This window comes from Cervus canadensis, chromosome 12 (genome assembly GCF_019320065.1).
Source record: "Cervus canadensis isolate Bull #8, Minnesota chromosome 12, ASM1932006v1, whole genome shotgun sequence".
In the NCBI taxonomy this organism is placed as follows: domain Eukaryota; kingdom Metazoa; phylum Chordata; class Mammalia; order Artiodactyla; family Cervidae; genus Cervus; species Cervus canadensis.
This window is the reverse complement of record NC_057397.1, coordinates 2662218-2681515: the sequence shown is the minus strand read 5'-3', so window position 1 is coordinate 2681515 and position 19298 is coordinate 2662218. Positions and strand designations below refer to the sequence as shown.

At 50.6% G+C, this 19298-nt stretch overlaps 1 protein-coding gene and 1 long non-coding RNA gene across 2 annotated transcripts in view; one reads left to right on the top strand and one right to left on the bottom strand.

The window, feature by feature from the left end:
* Positions 1-9926, top strand: part of LOC122451189 — a 30469-nt gene extending 20543 nt beyond the window's left edge. Inside the window, exons 3-4 of the long non-coding RNA XR_006272336.1 lie at positions 1457-1554; positions 9467-9926. This is a non-coding gene — a long non-coding RNA (uncharacterized LOC122451189). The remainder of the gene's footprint in view (positions 1-1456; positions 1555-9466) is intronic.
* TG (thyroglobulin) overlaps positions 1-19298 on the bottom strand; it is a 235697-nt gene that overhangs the window by 16895 nt on the left and 199504 nt on the right. The window contains exons 44-45 of the mRNA XM_043483790.1: positions 6849-7030; positions 4240-4347 (exon numbers count right to left, since the gene is read on the bottom strand). Coding sequence (XP_043339725.1) covers positions 4240-4347; positions 6849-7030 — 290 coding nt within the window. The remainder of the gene's footprint in view (positions 1-4239; positions 4348-6848; positions 7031-19298) is intronic.

Sequence of the window (19298 nt, the reverse complement as noted above, 5' to 3'; positions counted from 1 at the left end):
CAACTGAAAGAAAACTGGGGAAAGGGTAGGAGACAGAGTTTGAGTTCAGACTGCCACTTACTGACTCTGTAACTGGGACATAATTCCAGTCTCCTCTGAGCATTTGTTTCTTTATCTGTAAGATGAGTTGGACAAAATCATCTTACATAGTCTGTGATTCTTTGAATCTGGATCTTAAAATTGCACCTTCTTCTCATACTGTAGGTTTTCATTTCTTTGTGTCCTCCCTCATCAATTATGCCTATTCTTTCCTCACAGAATTTCAGAGATGTAAATCTCATCTACAATCCAGGTAAACAGGTAGAGGACCAAGCAGTGCTGTGATCAATTAACAAGAGGCTGTGAGAAAGTGGTAATTTATTGTGTTTTGTTCTCTGGCTATGCCAGGAAAGCTAATATATGCTCATAGAAATGGAGGTACCAGACAGATGGCTGAAACCATAAGGCATGCACATATATTTTAAGTCTGTAGATCTGAGCCAGAAATAAATGAGACTGTGACAGCTCCAGGGCAGAATGAGAGAGATGTCTTTTCAGGCAGTAAAAGATAAACTTGCCAACAATTAAATGGGTTAGTTTCTGTGATTCATTCATTCATCTACTGTATAGATGGAGCCGTATTACGGTCGTGGTGGGAGAGATGATATATGCCTAGAAAGATGTCAAGAATGCATTTTGATGGACAAGAGTAATGAGACACTCTCACCATTTCCTGTTTACCAGGTCCCATTCTATATACAAATGATCATAGCACCCCTCTGAAGTAGACACTATTATTATCATTCCCATTTTCAGATGAAGAAACTGTCACCAAGGAGATTAAGTGACTTGCTTTAGATTCCTGAGCTAATAAGACAAGTTTCTAACTAGGCAGCTGGCCCAGAGTCCCTGCTCTAACCAGGACACTCTCTGCCTTTGTACAGTTGGCAACATCTCTGTCTCTAAAATGTATCAGTGACTCAGAGTCTCTTTGCTTCAAAATTCATAGAATGTGAGAGTGAGAAGGTGCCTTAAAGGTGACTGAGCCCAGATGTTTTTCATATCTCTCTATACTGCATGACCTTGAAATTTCACTTAAGCTCAGTTATGGAGATAAGGGGCTAGGAGGCTCAGATCCCCTCACCCCCTTCTTGCTGTCCTTCTCTCAGGGACCCTGGGTCCAGGGCTCTACACAGCCCAGCTAAGGCTGAGTACTCCCGACCTCTCTCACCTCCTTATTCCCATTTTGCAGATGGCAAAACTAAGCCCCAAGGTGCCTATAGACTAGAGTGGGAAGGCCAGCTGCCCACCTGTTAGAGGAGGTAGTTGGACCGGCTTCCGCCCTTCAGCACGGCGTCCTGAGCACCTACTCTGCCCTTTCTGCGTCAGGAGGGCCTCTTGGCCCTGAGGTGCTGTGACGGTAAAGACCCAGCAGGCACTGTGTGTCTCTGATGCACAAACACGTCTTCCTTTCAAGGGAGGTTCTGCAGACCAGCCCCATCTGTTGGTCCCCAGGAGGGTATGAAAATGCTCTTCAGCAACACTGAGCCCCAAAGTGGCCACGGGAGACAGAGGGTATGTCTTGGACTCTGTTCAAGGATCACTCCTCCCAGGACCACCCCATCCTAAGTCCTCAACAGCCAGGTTTGAACTCCTGTCCCTCAGGAGCCTCCTTGGCAGGGCTGTCATATTACTCAGAAGGGTGGTGCTTCGGATTGAATTCTGGTCCCCTTAAAAGACATGTTGCAGCCCCTACCTCTAGGACCTCAGAATATGACCTTCATTGGGAACCAAGTCTTTGCAGAGATAACGAAGTTAAAGGGAACTCATTAGGGTGGGTCTTAGTGCAGTAGGACTGCTGTCCTTACAAAAAGGAGAAATTTACACATAGACGCACAGTGGAAAGATGTTCACCTACTAGCCAAGAAATGCCTGAGGCTCCCGGGAAGCAGGGGGTGGGGGTAGGGCTGGAGCAGATCAACCCCTCCAGCCTCCAGGGGGAGCGTGGCCCTGCCCCCTGCCTTGATTCCGCACTGTGGGCCTCCAGAACTATTGTTCTAACCGCCCCCACCCAGGGTGGAAACAAATTCAGATGGGGTCAAAGCTTTTACTGATTCTGGCCAGAATCCTGTGGATCTTTTCATTATGTTTGTTTTCATTGTTTCTGTGCTCATATAATAGGTGCAGTTCTTTTTTTGCCACTTATAAATTCTAGAGTCCAGGCTTCCCCTGGTGGCTCAGTGATAAAGAAAGAATCCACCTGCCAATGTAGGGGACACAGGTTCAATCCCTGGTCTGGGAAGATCCCACATGCCTCAGGGACTCTAAGCCTGAGTGCTGCAACTGCTGAAGTCCACGTGCCCTAGAGCCTATGCTCCGCCGCCAGAGAAGCCACCGTAATGTGAAGCCCGCGCACCCCAACTAGAGAGTAGCCCCTACTTGCTGCAACTAGAGGAAAAGCCCATGCAGCAATGGAGACCCAGCACAGTCAAAAACAAATAAATAAATGAAAAAAATTATCAAAAAAAATTCTGGAGTCCAAAAGTACACGCACATGTTGAAGACTTTTGATGAGCTTACTTCTGGAGGCTCACAACTTCTGCTATAACCTCTACCTTAGAAGAGAGGAGGGCAGACCAGACTGAAGAAATGCACTGGGCGTGGATTCCTGAGAGCCCTGGCATGTGGGAGGTGCTGCCAAGGCAGACTCTACCAACGACTTCCCACGCCCGGCCCCCCAGGACGCGGTGGCCACGGGGTTACAAGGCTTCCTTTCATCTCTGTCCAAACCCTCAACTGTCCTCACCACCCTCTTCCTTCTCTACTGACTGCCTTCTCAGCAGAATCCTAGCCTGGCACGACTCTCCTTTCCCCAACCTGGAGGCAGTTGCTTGACTCTAGGAAATGGAGCAGGTTGACATACTTCTAAGCAGAGAAACCGCACATTTTCGTGGAAAGAGAACTCCGGGGCTCAGAGAAGCTGAGTAGCTCACTGTTCTATAACCAACCACCTTGGGGAAATCATGTGAAGCTCCTTGACCTTCAGACTCTTTATCTGTAAAATGCAGATGGTCATCCCAACACTGCTGACCTCACAAAGATGGATGTTGTGTGTGTGTGTGTTAGTCCATCAGTCGTGTCCGACTCTTTGCGACCCCATGGACTGTAGCCTGCCAGGCTCCTCTGTCCATGGGATTCTCTAGGCAAGAATACTGGAGTGGGTTGCCATGCCCTTCTCCAGGGGATCTTTCCAACCCAGGGATCCAACCTGGTCTCCTGCATTGCAGGAAAATTCTTTACCAGACATTCTGTGCAGTGTTACAAATTGAAAAACCTGTCAAGGGAAGCCAGGTAAACAGTGAGTGCTTGCTTAGGAAAACTAGAATATTTGGGAGACTGCATTAGTTTCTTGTAGTTGCTGTAACAAATTACTGTAAACTCTGGTGACTTGTAGTAACAGAAATTTACTGTCTCACGGTTCTGGAGACAAAACCGGATTTATTGAGCCCAAATCCAGATATGGGCAGGGCCATGCTGCCTCTGGAGGCTCCAGAGAAGAAGCCATGCCTTATGCCTCCAACTCTGGAGGTGCTGGGATTTCCTGGTTTATATGTGTATCACTCAAGCTCTGCTTCCTCCTCTTCTATGTGTAGCAAATCTCCCCACCTCCCTCTTACAAGGACACTTGTGAATGCATTTAGGATCCTTTGGGATAATTCAGGATAGTTTTTTCACATCAGGTTCCCTAGTTTATTCACATCTACAAGCCCCTTTTTCCTTAAGAGGTCACATTTAGAGGTTCTAGAGTTTAGGACATGGTATCTCTAGGTGATCATGATTTCCTTTTGTTGCAAAAAATCTTTTTATACTTTGGAAAGTCATTTTCTTATATTAAGCTAACTGTTCAGTTTTTAGAGGCACAAACATATAGGATTAATAAAGATGGCTCCTCCTCCCAAGCCAGGTCAACCAATGAATAGCTAATGTTGCAATCGCAAACTGCTTTCTACATCTTTTATCCTACATGCCCTTCCCACAGTGCTGTGAGATAGAGCAGCGATTACTATTCTACCCATTTTTCAGATGAGAAAACTAAGGCTCAGAAAAGTTAAGCGAGGTGTTCCATGTCATTGAACCAGGAGTTGTATGGCGGTCCTGCACTCTGTTCTCTGTTACCCTGTGGACCGCAGAAGTGACAGGGCCCCTCGGCCAGATTCCCTTCACATGCCCACACCCACCGTGGCCACAGGGCCACCTTACCTGCTGTGGCTGTAGCTTTCTGGAGCGTGGTACATGAAGACGTTTCCTCGGACCGTCCTTGCCCAGTGGCTGGCCATGTCGATCACAGGGCAGATGATAAAGTAGTCTCTGGTGAGAGGAAGACAGAGGGGGTGTCTAGCCATGCCCAGCTCTATAGACAACAGTGCTGGGTAAAGGTCTCTCCCAGGCGAGGGTCCCTGGGCGACCAGCCCCTCTGCACACAGCAGCAGAGAACACGCCTGCTCCTCGTACCCCCGGCTTTCCTCTTGCCCCAGCTGGGCCCCCTGCACAGTCCAGCCTGCTTCATGGATGGCCACGATCACACGCTGTGGTCCATACGACGCATCTCAGGGTCAAGCGACCCGTGGGAGCATCATCTTCCCAGAACATCAATTTTACCCAAAAACTTGGGAACAAAACATCTTATAGTCAAATAAATACAATACACTGTGGAGCTGAACATAATCATGCATTTAAAAAGGAGATGGAGACCTCAAGGGTCTGGGACCACCGGGCTTTGAATCCCACACAGTATCTCCACGTCTCCTTGACACTCCACATCCTCAGCTGAGAAACGGGGCCCGTGAGCCCGACGCTGCAGAGATTCTGGTAAGTGATGGACTCACGGAAGTCCATCACTGAGGAGGGCTGCCTACCCCTCCTCTGGAGGTGGAGACCAGCACCTCTAGGGCTCACAGGGAAGGTTCTCAAAGAGCACATGGCTGGCGGGGTGAGTCTGGAAGTGCAGATGGAGGCAGCCCTCTTCAGCTTGTGGGTCCCTGAGGAGCAGTGAGCAGGACAGGGGTGGGAGCAGACCTCCAGAGAGGCCCACCTGGTAGCACTGTGATGAGGACACTGGAGGCAGGGAGGCCCATGGAGGCTGTTGCCTCAGTCTTGCCAGGAGGGAAAGAGGGCCGGACCTGTGGGAGATCTGGAGTCCACCTCAGAAGTGAAGCCTTCCTGGGTTACCTGCCCTCCCTTAGATCTCCAGATCTCCGCTCCTGCCCCCGGCTCATGGATTGCTCTCAAAGACAGATACAGGCTAAAGATGGAACAGGAAGGAACATGGGTTTCTGAACTCTATCCTGAGTTCTTTCCACAACATGGATCTGAGCCAGTCCCGACGTGGCTGTGAGCGTCTCAGGGCCCAGGAGTCGGACACCTGTGAGCCCTTAGGGTCCATTCTGGGACTGGGCCTCCAGGAACAGCTGCTGGCCATTTGGTTCAAAGGGTTCAAAGCTGAACTCTCCATTGGAGGGAAAATTAGAGCCTTCTTGGTCCCCAAGGTCCCAGGGGATGGTACAAAGTTTTATTCAGAGCCAATGATGCTCTGATTGGAAACCGTAGGCTCCTGGGCAGAGAGACCAAGCAGGGAAGCGCGTCTCAGCACCCTTCAGTCCAGCTCTTTCCATCACAAGCAAGTTCAGTAGGGGCCTCTGAGCCTCGACAGCAGCTCTGTCCCCAGGGACAGAGAGCGAGGGCCAGCGTGGACCTCCCCGAGGACAGGAAAGAAGCCACAGGATGCCGGAACCCCCCTGACCACGTTCTCCCCTCATGGAGGGGGCCTGCCAGGGAACCAGACCATGCCCAGGGGGCCTCACAGGTGACCCGAGAGCTAGAGTCCCCGCTGTGGTCTCATCCCGGGGGCTCCGCAGGCAGAGAGAAACGGAACCTGGCTGTTTCTTGACTGTGATGAGAGAGAGGGATGGTCTGGGGACGGCAGAGGCTGCCATGGGTGGGGGGCATCCACTAACCACTCCTGGGTGGGGGACCTGGGCAGACTTCCCCAGGAAAGGAAGCTGGAAGCAGTGAACCTGAGCAGCAAGACCCATAAACAGTGAGCATAGAAGCAGCATCCTGGGGAAGGGGTTGCATGGCCTTAGAAGCCCTGTGTCCTCTATTCTAGGTGTGACGTCAGGCACAAAACTTCCCCTGTCTAGGCCTGTGTTTCCTGTGCAAGGTGAATTCTGGCCACAAAGCAGAGTCACTTGGGGGACCCTTGAAATACATTTCATGCTTAGTCACTCCATCCTGTCAGACTCTTTGCAACCCCATGGACTATAGCCCGCCAGGCTCCTCTGTCCATGGGATTCTCCAGGCAAGAATGCTGATGTGGGTTGCCATTTCATCCTCCAGGGGATCTTCCTGACCCAGGAATTGAACTCAGGTCTCCTATACTGCAGGTGAACTTTTAACCATCTGAGAGATGTATACCAGTGCTTATGAGGCCTGGGCTCTTGCCCCACCCTTCGAGTGCTCCCTACATGGTTCTCAAGGGTAGTCTAGGTCCAGACCACTGGATTGGAGGACGTGGGGTCCTCTCTGCTGGGTTGGGCTGTCCCTTCTGCACCAAGCGCCCCCCTCCCTGGTGCTCCATCAGCAATAGCTGAGCTCAGCTTCTATGTGCAGGGTGTATACAGCAGGCGCAAGCACCATGGAGGGAAGGACTGGGTCACCCCTCGAGTCTCCCCCATGCGGGCAGGCAGCCCGCACCTTGGACTGAATGAAGGAGGCAGCGAAAAGCACCGGCACCGTGCCCCGGTTCTCCCCTGGAGGCCTGAGCATCCCCACGCCCGGTGGAGGCAGGCCCGCACGCCCGGGGGACTCACCGCGTGGCCTGCTCCAGGGCGCGGGAGAAGGAGGCGTAGTCGTCCGAGTCGTGGTCCAGGGAGTAGTACCACGTGGCCGCGGCCTGCACGCCGGCGTCCGCGGCCTCGCCGCCCAGGGAGTTCTGCAGCGCCTGATAAAAGGCTGTTTTGCTACTGGTCCGGCCTTGACTTTCTTCAAATTGCTTGAAAAAGAAAAAGATACGCAAATCACCTGGTCAGATTCTGAAAGGCCTCGAGTCAGCATCGCTCGAACACCTGGTCTAGAAGTTTCTCTCTGGAAAGCAGTGGAAGATGGTGTGAAGCCCATCTGTGCTAGAGCCAGACTGCCTGGGTGCGAATCCCAGCGCTGCCTCCTTCCAGCTGTGTGACCTTAAACAAGTACCTGTACCTCTCTGGGCCCTCTTCTCCCAGCCTGAAAATGGACAGAGCGGAGCCTGCCCCCACCAACCCAGGCAGGGTTGCGAGGAAGATTTAAAGGTGAAGCACTGAAAAGGGCGCCGGCGATACGCAAGCGCTCCCTGAATGCCAGCCTTTGCTGCAGGCTGCTCTCCGGTCTCACGGTGGGTGCTCCTGCACGGGACCTGCTCAGCCAGCTTGTCACATGGGCTTGTGAGCAGAGCAGACTCCTGTCTCCTTCACTGAGTCAAGCAGTCAACGTAAGGGTGTCTCCGCCCTCTCTTCTGCTGGTAAACCCACTCCCGGGCCAGGGCCAGCTGCTTGCCAGGCCTGGGAAACAGCCCTGAGCATGCTGTTCAGGGGGCCCTGATCCAGCTTCCCTGCTCTCACAGGCCTCATGTTCTAGAGGTGGAGGTGGAAAATAAGCAAATAGTTAGGCGTTCATCCGGGACAGGTGCTATGCAGAGAAACAGCGGGGTGAGAGGGCGGGGGCAGGGCGATTTCACAGAGGATGGGCGGGGATGGGGAGGGGTACCCAGGCACCTCTCTGGGGATGGCATCCCCTCTCTGGGGACGGGCATCCAGTTGGAAATGAGTCCTTTCCTCTCCTTCCTCTCTTTCCTCCTTTCCTTCCTGTCTTTCTTCCTTCCTCTTTCCCTCCCTCCCGTCTTTCCTTTCTTTCTCATTTGCTTCCTTCTCTCTTCTTTTCAAAATTTGTTTTTAAACTGAAGTAACACTGGTCTATAACATTAGATGAGTTGGATGTGTACAGCATTCTATTCCTTCTTCTGGGTACCCAACCGTGAGCTCACCACCAAAGGTTTAGTTTCCATCCCATCACATACGCTTGAGACAGTAAATGAAACTGAAGTCAGTCCCTTTTACCCGTTTTGCCCTCTCCCCCGCCACCCATTACCGCTACTCTGCCCCCGGCCGTGTCTGCATGTTTATTGCTGCTTGGTTTGGTTTGTTCAGTTGCTTGTTTCGCCTGCGAGTGAAGTCGTATGGTATTTGTCTTCCTCCTCATCCTTCTTCCCTTCCTTACTTGTCCTGTCTGCCTGGGAGAGTCTGGGGAGAGCCATGTCCTCCCTCCCAAGACTCAGTTTCCTTATTTCTGAAGACAAGGGGCGGAGGGAGACGCAGCTCCCATGTGTGAGGTCCAGGCCCCTTGGCTCTTGTACAGCCCTAGGATGTGTGTTTACTTATTTCTAGACTCTTAGGTCAACACTGACATGTGCTTATCAGGACATCCTGACGTGTTTAGATTGTTTTCCTAAACATTCCCAAGCACACCGGACCTGTGCTTAGAATTCAAGGAGTGGGTGTGATCAGTAAGGAATCCCTGCTGTCTGAGACACAACCCACTGGGGTCACAGGCTGTGCTGCCTTTAGCCTGTCTCACCAAGAGCCTGGACCTGGGTGAATCACTGATCAGAAGCATATCTGCTGGTGGCTACACACTAGCTTCAGGAGAGATGAGGAAAGGAGATAGGGAGAGGGGTGCAAAGATGGCTTAGTCTGAATTCTATCTATGGTGGGTTATTTCTTGGAAAAAGATCTGAAGCAAATATGGCAAAAAATACTAATACCTGTTAAATCTGAATAGCAATGTGCTTACAGTATCAGTGTTTATTATATCAACATGGGTTTATTATACAGTGCATACATTATCAAATATTTCTGATCATGATCTATAATAAAAAAAAGACATTGGATACATGAGGAATCACACACAAAGTCACACTCAAAGGAATCACTCAAAAGGAAATAACTCAAAGGAATCACACTTAAAGGCCTGTAGTAATGTTCACAAGTAACACTCATTCTCATTGTTGTTAACATCTATGATGTATCTGATAGTTTTCATTGTATTGTATTCTATTCTAGTCTAATCTAGTCTATTCAAAATGCTTGCCTACAATCTAATTGACTTCACTATCTTCTAATAGTTTAGGGGGAAATCATCATGTTATTCTCTGCCCTTTTCTGAGTTTTTGAAATATTTTATCCCCAAAATTATATTAGTCACCATTCACATAACTCTGATTATTGCTAAACATTTAGCATGTCTATGTCACTGGAATACCAAAATCACCATATGAGTTGGGCAGTTGCATAGAATCACTGTCAAATTCCAACAAAACTTTAATATACAGGGCATAGCACAGCTCTGGGCACACGTGGTCAGTAGATGTAGTGATTACTTTTCTTCCTTGTCCCAGATGCAGGCAGGGGCCCCTGGGTGCCTCCAGGATGGTTTGCTGAATCCCCAGGGACTATTCCTGTTCTCATGTTCCAGAACCACCGAGGAACCCCTGAACCACAGGACTCAGCGCAGTGCTCAGTAAGTGCTGGATAAAATGAATAGTGAAGACCCTGAGCTTCGTAGAAATAACACAGGAGAAGTCGCAAGTCCAAAGTCAAACCTCCTAGATTCAAATCCCCAAAGCTGGAAAGACCTGGACTTGGGTGCCAGCTTTGCTAGGTCTTAGATGTGCTTCACGAGCAAGTTACTAAAGCCCTCTCTGCCTTTGTTTTCTCCTCTGTGCAATGGGCACAATAATGTTGCCCTCTTCATTAAACTGTCCTGAGGTTAAACACGCACACTGTTAGCATGATGCCTCCTGATGGATGCATGCAGCCTCAACCCTGGGCCCAGCTCAGCTGGCGCAGGGGAGCTCGTGTTTTACAGTAAGACCTGATCCGTGCTGGTCCCCTTGGCTGTGGGTCCAGACCCTTGGAACTCCTCTTCTGAATCACTGCTGGAGAACGACTGACCTTGTCCTGGTGCTACGGAAATTCTTTCCACAAAGAGGCCGCTTTTAGGAGCAGCACGCCGTCAAGCCCTGGGCCTTACCAGAAGCACCTCGAACAAGCTGAACAGTTCCACAGCTAAAATGCTGAAGGGAAGGGCCCAGTTTCTGCTGCCACGAAACTGCGATTCATTTCACAGTCTAAGAGGATCTGAGCTGCTCAGATGAGCTGGGACATGACAGTGTCCAGGGTCACTAGTCTGGAGAGACGGCTGGAGTGTGGACCTGGGCCCCAGGGGGGCACGTGAGGATGCGAAGGGCCTGATTTCAGCAAGACCCAGGTCTCTTCCTGCTTGGCACGGACAGAAGCACAGATGCCGTTGCTGGTTTAATTAAAGAGGCAGCAGGAGGGAGTGGGGCCACCATGTGACTGCCAAGCTGGGGGCCAGTGGCACAAGCTGTAATTACAGGCAGGACCTTCCTCAGAGGCGGGTTTGCTGGGCATGTGCTCATTAAGGGCCATCAGGGATTGGCACATCTGAGCTGTGTGGTTTTAAGGGACTGCCCTGAATATGCCCCACAGAACAGTTAGAGGAGCCCTGGGGAGGCTTTAGAGACTGCAGAGGGGTTTAGAGTCACCTTGCAAGCTGGTGGCCTAGGGAACTGAATGTGGGGTTCAGACTTGGCTCTGCGTGTGGCCTCATAAGATTCATTGCTGGTCAGTGTCCCCAGCTCCACAAAGCCCTGGCAGGAAGCCCAGGAGCCCCTGGCTCTCCCCTCCTTGAAGTTATGCAAAACGGTGGTGACACCGTTCGCTAGAGGAGAGGGAGACCCAGAGCAGCATCCCCAAAGGCAATCAGGTGCACGCTGAAAGGAGGAGTGAATGGACAAACGCCCCTGAATTCTCTAGAGCTCCAGGGTACCTGGAGACACAAATCCTCTTTCCTTTAATGGGCATATGTTAGAGACCTACTGTGGCCAGCAGCTGAGAGGTTTGAAAAGAGCAGGACACAGACCTTCCCACAGAACAGCCTGGTAAAGTCGAAGAGGTACCGTGTCAATGAAGGAAGTGGTAGTGGAAGCTGTCAAGGGTTGGTGTCCAGCGGAGCTGGGGGTGAAGCAGAAAGAGGGTGGGTTTGGGAAGCACACGATCGCTTCCTCACTCCCTCCTCAGCCTACGCTCATCACTCAGGCCTTCCCCTCACCCCCAGTACAGCCCTTATCAAGGGCCCCCGGGACCTACATCCTGTCAGGTCCAGGGGTCAGATCTCTGCCCTCATCTCACACCATTTCCAATGACGTTCTACCCTTGACCTCAGCTTCCTTTCACAAACACGTTGCTTTCTTGGCTTTCTGCAACATCAAGATTTCCTGGTTTTCTTCCAGATCTGTATCTATAGCTATGAACCTGTTCCTGAACCCCCCCGCTCACCCACCCAACTGCCCATCCTACACATATCCCCACTCTGAGCACGTTTCGTTTCACCGCTTCCGTGTCTTTAACCCTATCAGTGCACCAGCTTGTCCCCTGGACCTCGCAGTGGACCTCAGTCTGGTCTCTAAGTCATTTGTTATCTTTCCACAGTCAGTTTTCCATAGAGCTGCCAGAACGCTCTTCAAATTCACAGATCAGGGGTATCATTCTCTAGCTTAAACTTTCTAATAACTGCCCCCTGCAAGTAGAATCCAGTCGCCGTTCAGATGGCCTAACAGGTCTGCGTTCCTCTCTTACTGCTCCCTCCATCACCCACTGGGTTTACAGCATCTGGCCTTCTCGCCCCCCAAACCAGCCCTACCTGGGGTCTTTGCACCAGCTCCTCAACTGGCTGCCCTCACGGCTGGCCCTTCTCATCACTCAGGAGCGGAAGTCCCCTCCCCGACCTCCCTGCAAAGTGCTTTCCCCCACTGCCGCCTTTTCTCTCCTGTTACTGGTACAGCTTTCTTCAGAGCACATTCCATGATCTGAAATTCCTATTTCCTTTGTTTACCCACCACTGTCACTGTCCTTTCCCTGGGACATAAACTCTATGAGCCAGGAGCCTGATCTCTTTGGTGGGGGCTGGGGGTGGGGGGTTACAACGTTCCTCCAGAGCCATGAGGTAAGCCTGCAGAGAGTTTGTCTTGACCCCTCCTGCCCTGACCCCTGGGTGTGGAAGTGACCCGACCAAAGGCTGACTTCACCTTCAAGCAGGCCTCTTGCCAGGCCCTGTCATAATTGTAGGGGCCATGATAAGATGTTCCTTTTAATTGTTTTTAATCAGAAGAAAAAATAAATATAATAACAATAATAATGAACATATACTAATGAATCCAAGGACTTCCCTGGCAGTCCGTGGTTAAGACTTCACCTTCCAATGCAGCGGGTACACGTTCATCCCTGGCTGGGGAGCTCAGATCCCACACAACCCAGGGCCAAAAATCCAAAACATAAGACAGAAGCAATATTGCAACAGATTCAGTAAAGACTTAAAAAATGGCCTGCATCAGAAAATCTTAAAAAAAAATAATGAATCCAGCCTGGCTTATATTCATCTTTTACTGGCACAGTCAGAAAATAATTTTACTGTTTTTGGGGGATGAGTCAAACCCGTTGATCCCTGGTTTTCTCTTCCCAGAGCACAGGCAGGGAATACTGAGACTAGGGTGAGATACTCACTAGGGTGAGTGACGACACTGAGGATCGGGTGGTTACAGCACCAGCGGGGAGGGGTCTCAGTACAGCTCCCAGGGTTGGGTGCTGTGACCTTTGTCTAAGAGTCCTTAAAAACTAGGACTAAAACTACCCTATGACCCAGTAATCCCACTACTGAGCATATACCCTGAGAAAACCATAATTCAGAAAGACACATGTAACACAATATTCATTGCAGCACTATTAACAATAGCCAGGACACGGAAGGAACCTAGACGTCCGTCGACAGACGAATGGATAAAAAGACTGTGGTATATATACACAATGGAATATTACTCAGCTATAAAAAGGAACAACGTTGAGTCAACTGAACTGAGGCGGATGAGCTTAGAACCTGGTATACAGAGTGAAGTCAGTCAGAAAGAGAAAAACAGATACCATACAGTAACGCATACACGTGGAATCTAAGAAAACGGTACTGATGAGCCTATCTGCAGGGCAAGAACAGAGATGCAGATGCAGAGATGCAGGGTAGAGATGCAGGTGTAGAGATGCAGATGCAGACACGTGGACACAGTGAGGAAAAGAGAGGGTGGGGCGGCCCGAGAGAGCAGCACGGTGGCGGTTTAGTCGCTGAGTCGTGTCCAACTCTTGCGACCCCATGGATGGTAGCCTGCCAGTCTCCCCTGTCCATGGGATTCTCCAGGCAAGACTACTGATGGGGTTGCCATTTCCTGCTCCAGGGTAGCATGGAAATACACGCACCACCATGTGTAAAACATCTAGCTAGTGGGCAGCTGCAGTACAGAAAAGGGAGCTCAGCTCGGGGCTCTGTGATGACCTAGAGGGGTGGGAGGGAGGCTCAAGAGAGAGGGGATGTATATATATACACACTCACAGATAGCTGGTTCATGTTGCTGTATGGCAGAAACCAACACAACATTGTAAAGCAATTATCCTCCAATTAAAAATACATTTTAAAAGAAGAAAAAAAACACAGAAGTTCTCGCTTAACTACAGGGTTGGTTGCCCTGTGCCCATTCAAAGATTAAAGAGTTGGCAGCTCTCAGACTGCTTCAGCTGCCTTCACTGCAAGGAATCCTGACCTGTTTTTTCTTATTCTGGGTCCTGGCTCTCCAGAGGGCCCCAGGATGTCCAGGGTCCGGACCCTCGCATCTCTTTACCCCAAAGGGCCGGGGATTTGGTGCGGCAGTCCCCCTCTCTCCCCACAGGAAATCCATGTGCTCCCTGAGACTCTGGCACGCCCCTCTGCTGTAATCTGTCACCAAAGGCATGGTTTTCCCGGGCTGGGGCTCATGCCAGCTCCTGGGGCTGCCAGGTGCCACTTTCCAACTCTCAGACGGGCTGCCCCCCCTCCCCGCTCCCTACAGGGCCCCCGCCCCACCTGCTCCTGGACGAGGCCAACTCCCGGCCAAGCTCAGGGGCAACGCGGCGGGGGCCGATCATGGTTTTTTTCTCGCCTTCCTTGGAGATGCTTGTGCTTGGAGGGGAAGGCACAGCGTTGCCTCTTGGAACAAATCTGCTTTTGATCATGCAAATTAATGCCCGGTTAATGTAGGCAGACTGTCAATTTCACCAGTTAGGAAGAGAGAGAGAGAGAGAAAAGAGGGAAAAATCCCCACCACGGTGACTGAAGAAGAATTTCAACGGAAAGCTGCTACTTCAGAAAATAAGATCGTTCTCTGTGAACAGAGCCATCCCAGGCATCTCAGGGAGCGCCGATGCACCACCGGTACGTGGTTAACTCTGCTGGTGTCATTAAGGCTCCTCGGGTGGGCCACAGGCGGCCTGGGGTGCTGGGGGCTGAGGGTCTTCACATGGACTCGCTGGAAACCCTACCCACCCTCTTTGCGCTGAGGGAATTTATTGGGTCTCCACTGCTGTGACGGATGGGTGAGTCAGGGGCTCACTTGGGGTGGTAGGGACGTCTATCTATCTCTCTCATGACTTTCCCTGGGAAGCTGGATGGTGTGTGTTTGTGGGTTGGGTTCTGGATGGTACTGATGCAAGGGTGGATGAGAGGAAAGCATGTGTGTGTATCTGCCACGATTTGGAAAACTGGCGCAGGTCAGACGAGGTGGTTCAGTGATCGTACGCTCTTTGTATTCCTGCCTTCTCGGGATCATTCTATGGACTGGGGACAATAACTTTGATACTGATTGTCATAGCACAGTTAAAGAATCAAGGGAAAAGCTAATATTTATTGAGCACAGGCTACAGCTGCCTGTATTTTTTCTTTCAACATCTTTATGGGGATATGTACTAATAATCTCCCGATTTTACAGATAGGGAAACTGAGGCTCAGGCTCTAGTGAGCTCAAATTCTCCTGATTACAATCCGTGGACACCCAGGACACTTTCCGCTCTGTTGACAGACAGCTCGGGGGCGGGGTACTGGCCAGGTCCATCATCACTGGGTCCCTTCTGCGGTCAGTGCCACCGCGGGTCCAATGACCCCCTCTTCCCCGACTGCACAGAGGTCCTGCAGTAGGTGTCTGTCTCTCCAAACAGTGTGTATCAAACTGCCTTTTAGTGATTTATTTTTGCTCATTCTCTATTTTGTTCCTTGACTGTGAGCTCCTCGAGGGCAGGAATTTAATTTTATTTATGTCCCAAACACCTAGCACAGTGTTGGGGGCAGAGTAAGTGGTCTTGTTAAGCGTCCCATGACTAGTTGAGCAGGTCTCTGTGCTGGGAAAACATGCCTGAGACCCTGTTCTAGTGGACTTGTCCTGCTTTCAGCACAGACAGGGTGTGAGAGGCGGAGTCATATGGATGGAGGGAGGATTGGGGAGAAGGAATTGCTAGGATGAAGGTCCTTGGGGATGTGCCACCCTGGGCTTCTCCTTGACTAATGGCAGTAGGACTCAAGTGCTACAGAGCGGTCCAGGGGGAAATGGAGAAACCCACAGCCCAACCCTGAATGCAGGTCACAAGCAGGCTGAGACAAGGCAGGGTAACCCGGAGGGCAAGCGAGAGCAGGGTTGTTGGAAATAAAAGAGGAACTTCAACGCCACATCCAGAGGGCAGCTGATAGCGTGGTTCCCACTTGGGTATCCACGCTGGTCCATGGCAGCTCTGTGTCAGGCAGGATTCTGAGGACTCCTCTGGGCCATGATCTGCCTGTAGGGTGTAGATGTTGCTAGTGCATTTCCACACTGCCTCACCCCCCCGCCCAGTTTCCTAGAGTTGAATGCAGAAAGCACCCCCAACTGGAGCTAGAGGACCTGCAGTGGAGACTCGGCTTTGCAAATGACTAGTTAGGTGACCCGTTATATGTGCATGTTTAGTCACTCAGTGGTGTCTGACTCTTTGCGACCCCACGGACTTTAGTCCACCAGGCTCCTCGGTCCATGAGATTCTCCAGGCAAGAATAATGGACTGGGTTGCCATTTTCCCCACCAAGGGATCTTCCTGACCCAGGGATTGAACCCAGGTCTTCTGCATTGCAGGTGAACTTTTTACCATCTGAGCCACCAGGGAAGCCCCTAGGTGACCTTAGGACAGCATCAATGCTCTCAAAACAAGTTTCTTCCTCAATACAATGGTGTTAAATGTTGCTTCATGAGTATGGACCTCATAGCCGTATGGCTGAGATAAAAGAAGAGTGTGGGAGGAACTGAAAAGCCCTTTACATTGAGTGATCCTGATTCTACCTGAGTTCCTGTCTGTGTGAGCACCCAGCACGCTGTCATTGGTGGATGCCAAGCTCATGAATGGAAGGCTGGCTTTTCCCAGAAGTCTGGGATAGAAATAGAGTGCCTTTGGAGTTGGACAGACTTGGATTTGAATTCTGACTTCTCTCTGAACTGGTTTCCCATTGGAAAATTAGTGATAATAATCCCTGATCCATAAAGTTGGTTGGGGATGAATTATTGGTTTTGGTCAACCCAATATTTCCTGGAAGATTCCTAAGTCAGATCCATAATTTTATTCTTTCAAACTAACAAAGATTCATTGAGCATTTAATGTGTACCAGACACTTTTATAGGCACCAAAGATATAGAAGAAAGCAAAATAGATAAAGTCTTTGAGCTCAGGGCGACTGATATGTGCTCACATTCTAGTGGAGGAAGAAATATGATAGACAAATAGAGAACATTCAGGGGTACAACTGCTGAGGATGGAGAGCAGGATAAGCAAGAGAGAGGATGCTCAGGGTGTGGTACCCTCTCCACCAAAGTGGTCCAGCAAGTTCTTTCTGAAGAAACAGACCCTAAAGGGGGTGAGGCAGTGAGTTACCTGGAGAAGAACATCCTAGGTGGTCTAGTGGTTAAGAACCCCACTTTGAGGGTTCACTCCCTGGTCAGGAACTTAAGGTCCCACATGCCACAGAGTTACTAAGCCAACGAACCACAACTAGAGAAGTCTGCACCTTGCAACAAAGAACCAGCACAGCCAAAGAACATTCTAGAAGAGGTAACAGAAAGTGCCAAGATCCTGAGGTGGGAGTGTGCTCAGCAGATCTGAGGACCGCCGCAGGGACCAGTTGGGCTAAAGCAGAGTGTGCAAGAGGGGAGCTGCAGGAGATGAGGTCAAAGACCAAAGGGACCACATCAGATACTGGTCATGGTGGACTGTGGCTTTTCCCCTGTGTGAGCTGAGGCCGCTGGAGGACTCTGAGGAGTGAAGGGATGTGACTTATCCTGTGAAGGGATTACTCCAGCCACGGTGTTCTTACACCTCATAGGAGGCAAAACCAGAAGCTGGACGATGGTTGGCAGCCATTATAAAAATCCTGGAGAAAGATGATGACATGGGTCAGGGTGAAGGCAGAAGCGGTGGGGAGAGAGGGCTGGAAACATTCTGAAGATAAAGCCACACAGACGTGCTGATGGAAAGCTAGAAGCAAGAGAGGTTTGGAGCCTGTGCCTGCAGAAGCAGGAGTTGCTATTTATTATGATGGTGAAGACAGTAGAGGACAAGCTGGTTGGGGTCGGGGGAGGGCATAAGTGGAATCAGCAGTTCCTTTGACTGTGTTAGAGTGAGAAGCGATGGGACATCTAAGTAAGGATGCCAAGTAGACCTTGGGCTAAGCCAGTCTAGGGTTCAAGGGAAAAGCCTGGGTGGGAGATAAGAGAGTTGGGCTGGAGGTACAGGTCAGTCCAGGAGATGTAGGCATGTACATGTGATGGCTCTGCAAGTGTGCACTGAGCCCCAAGTCTGACTGTTACCGCATCCTTCTTCCTCCCAATTTTCCAGTCAGCCCCTCGGTGAGTTCCCAGGGGGACATAGTCTCCCAAGACCCTGCCAATGGCTTCACTACTGTCTGTTCACAGGAGGACAAACACAGAAGGGAAGTAAGACGGGGACAGTCCAACCAGAACAAAGGCGCTAAGGGAGCACTGGCCGGGACGGGGTTTGGATACAAGCAGAGACCAGAACAGAGCCGAGCGCTGCTGCATCCCGACCTCCCGGCCAGTTCTCTGATCTGGAGCCTGGCCCCCCACCCACCTCCAGATGTGGGCAGAGAGCTCTCTTCTGCAGACACCATCTTTCTTTGCAAGTGGACCAAGGAAACAGCTCCTTGAAAGCCTCTAAGGGAAACTCAATGAGAGGAAAGGAAACACATTGCTAGGGAGGGTTCCTAGTCCTTTGGATCCAGGCTCCCTGCCGTGGGGGCTCAGAGATTCAGGGCAGAGCTGGCAAAATCCCAAGATGCTGCCGGGAGAGGAAAGACCAAGGCAGCCGCAGACCATCCTCTTCCACTGGGCTGGCATCACCCCCAAAATATAAACCTGAGCTGCCCTACAGTCAACCCCAGCACCAGGTCCGTCACCTGGGATCAACATGTCCACACTGCTGTATTTAACACGGACACCCACCAAGGACCCACTGCAGAGCGCAGGGAGCTCTGCGCAATGCCGTGTGGCATTAGCTGGAATTTGCTGCCAGGGTCTGCTTCCCCCCACCTCTCTAGGAGGCTCCCTAAGCTCCCAGGAATGTAGTTCTTCCCGTCTCTCTAAGGTTGGAGATGGGCTAGGATGCATTTTCAGTGCATGGTCCAAAGACTCAGAGCTGCGAGGATATAATATCTTCTACACAAAGCTTCCTGAGTCCTCCCCTGCCAGGCCATGTGAAATGAGGAACTGCATGGAAGGGAATCCAGGGCCGACGCGCATGTCTTTCCATCCTGCCCGTGCCGTAGGGCGTTGTCTCCCACACGGAGTATATAGAGCATGCAGCAAGAAAGGACATTCATTTCTTTCTCATGCTTTAAAACATTCTGTTTTTGTGAATCTTTTATAACAATTAGTATAGGACTATGCCTGTATATTATTTATACTCGAATGACTAAGCTTACTACTTTTTAACTGATGACAGACTTAATCAAAAGTAATTTGAAGAGCCTCTGCTTTAAAGAAAAGCCCAGGGCTAGTGGTGGATAGAGACATTGTTTCAGTGTTTCCTGAGTGAAACCGTCAGTCTGTTTCATAACCAAGTTGCAGACCCTTGAAATAAAGGGCTGAGACATAGATGAGTGCTTGGCAGAAAAACAGAGATGGATCGGAGGCAAAATTCCTTCTTCACGGCTGTGAGTCACCCGATGGAAGCTGATAGTAACTAAGCTTTGCTGTATGCCACCTCCCAATACACACACACACACAAACGCACACACAATGCTCTCTGTTTATACACATACAGATG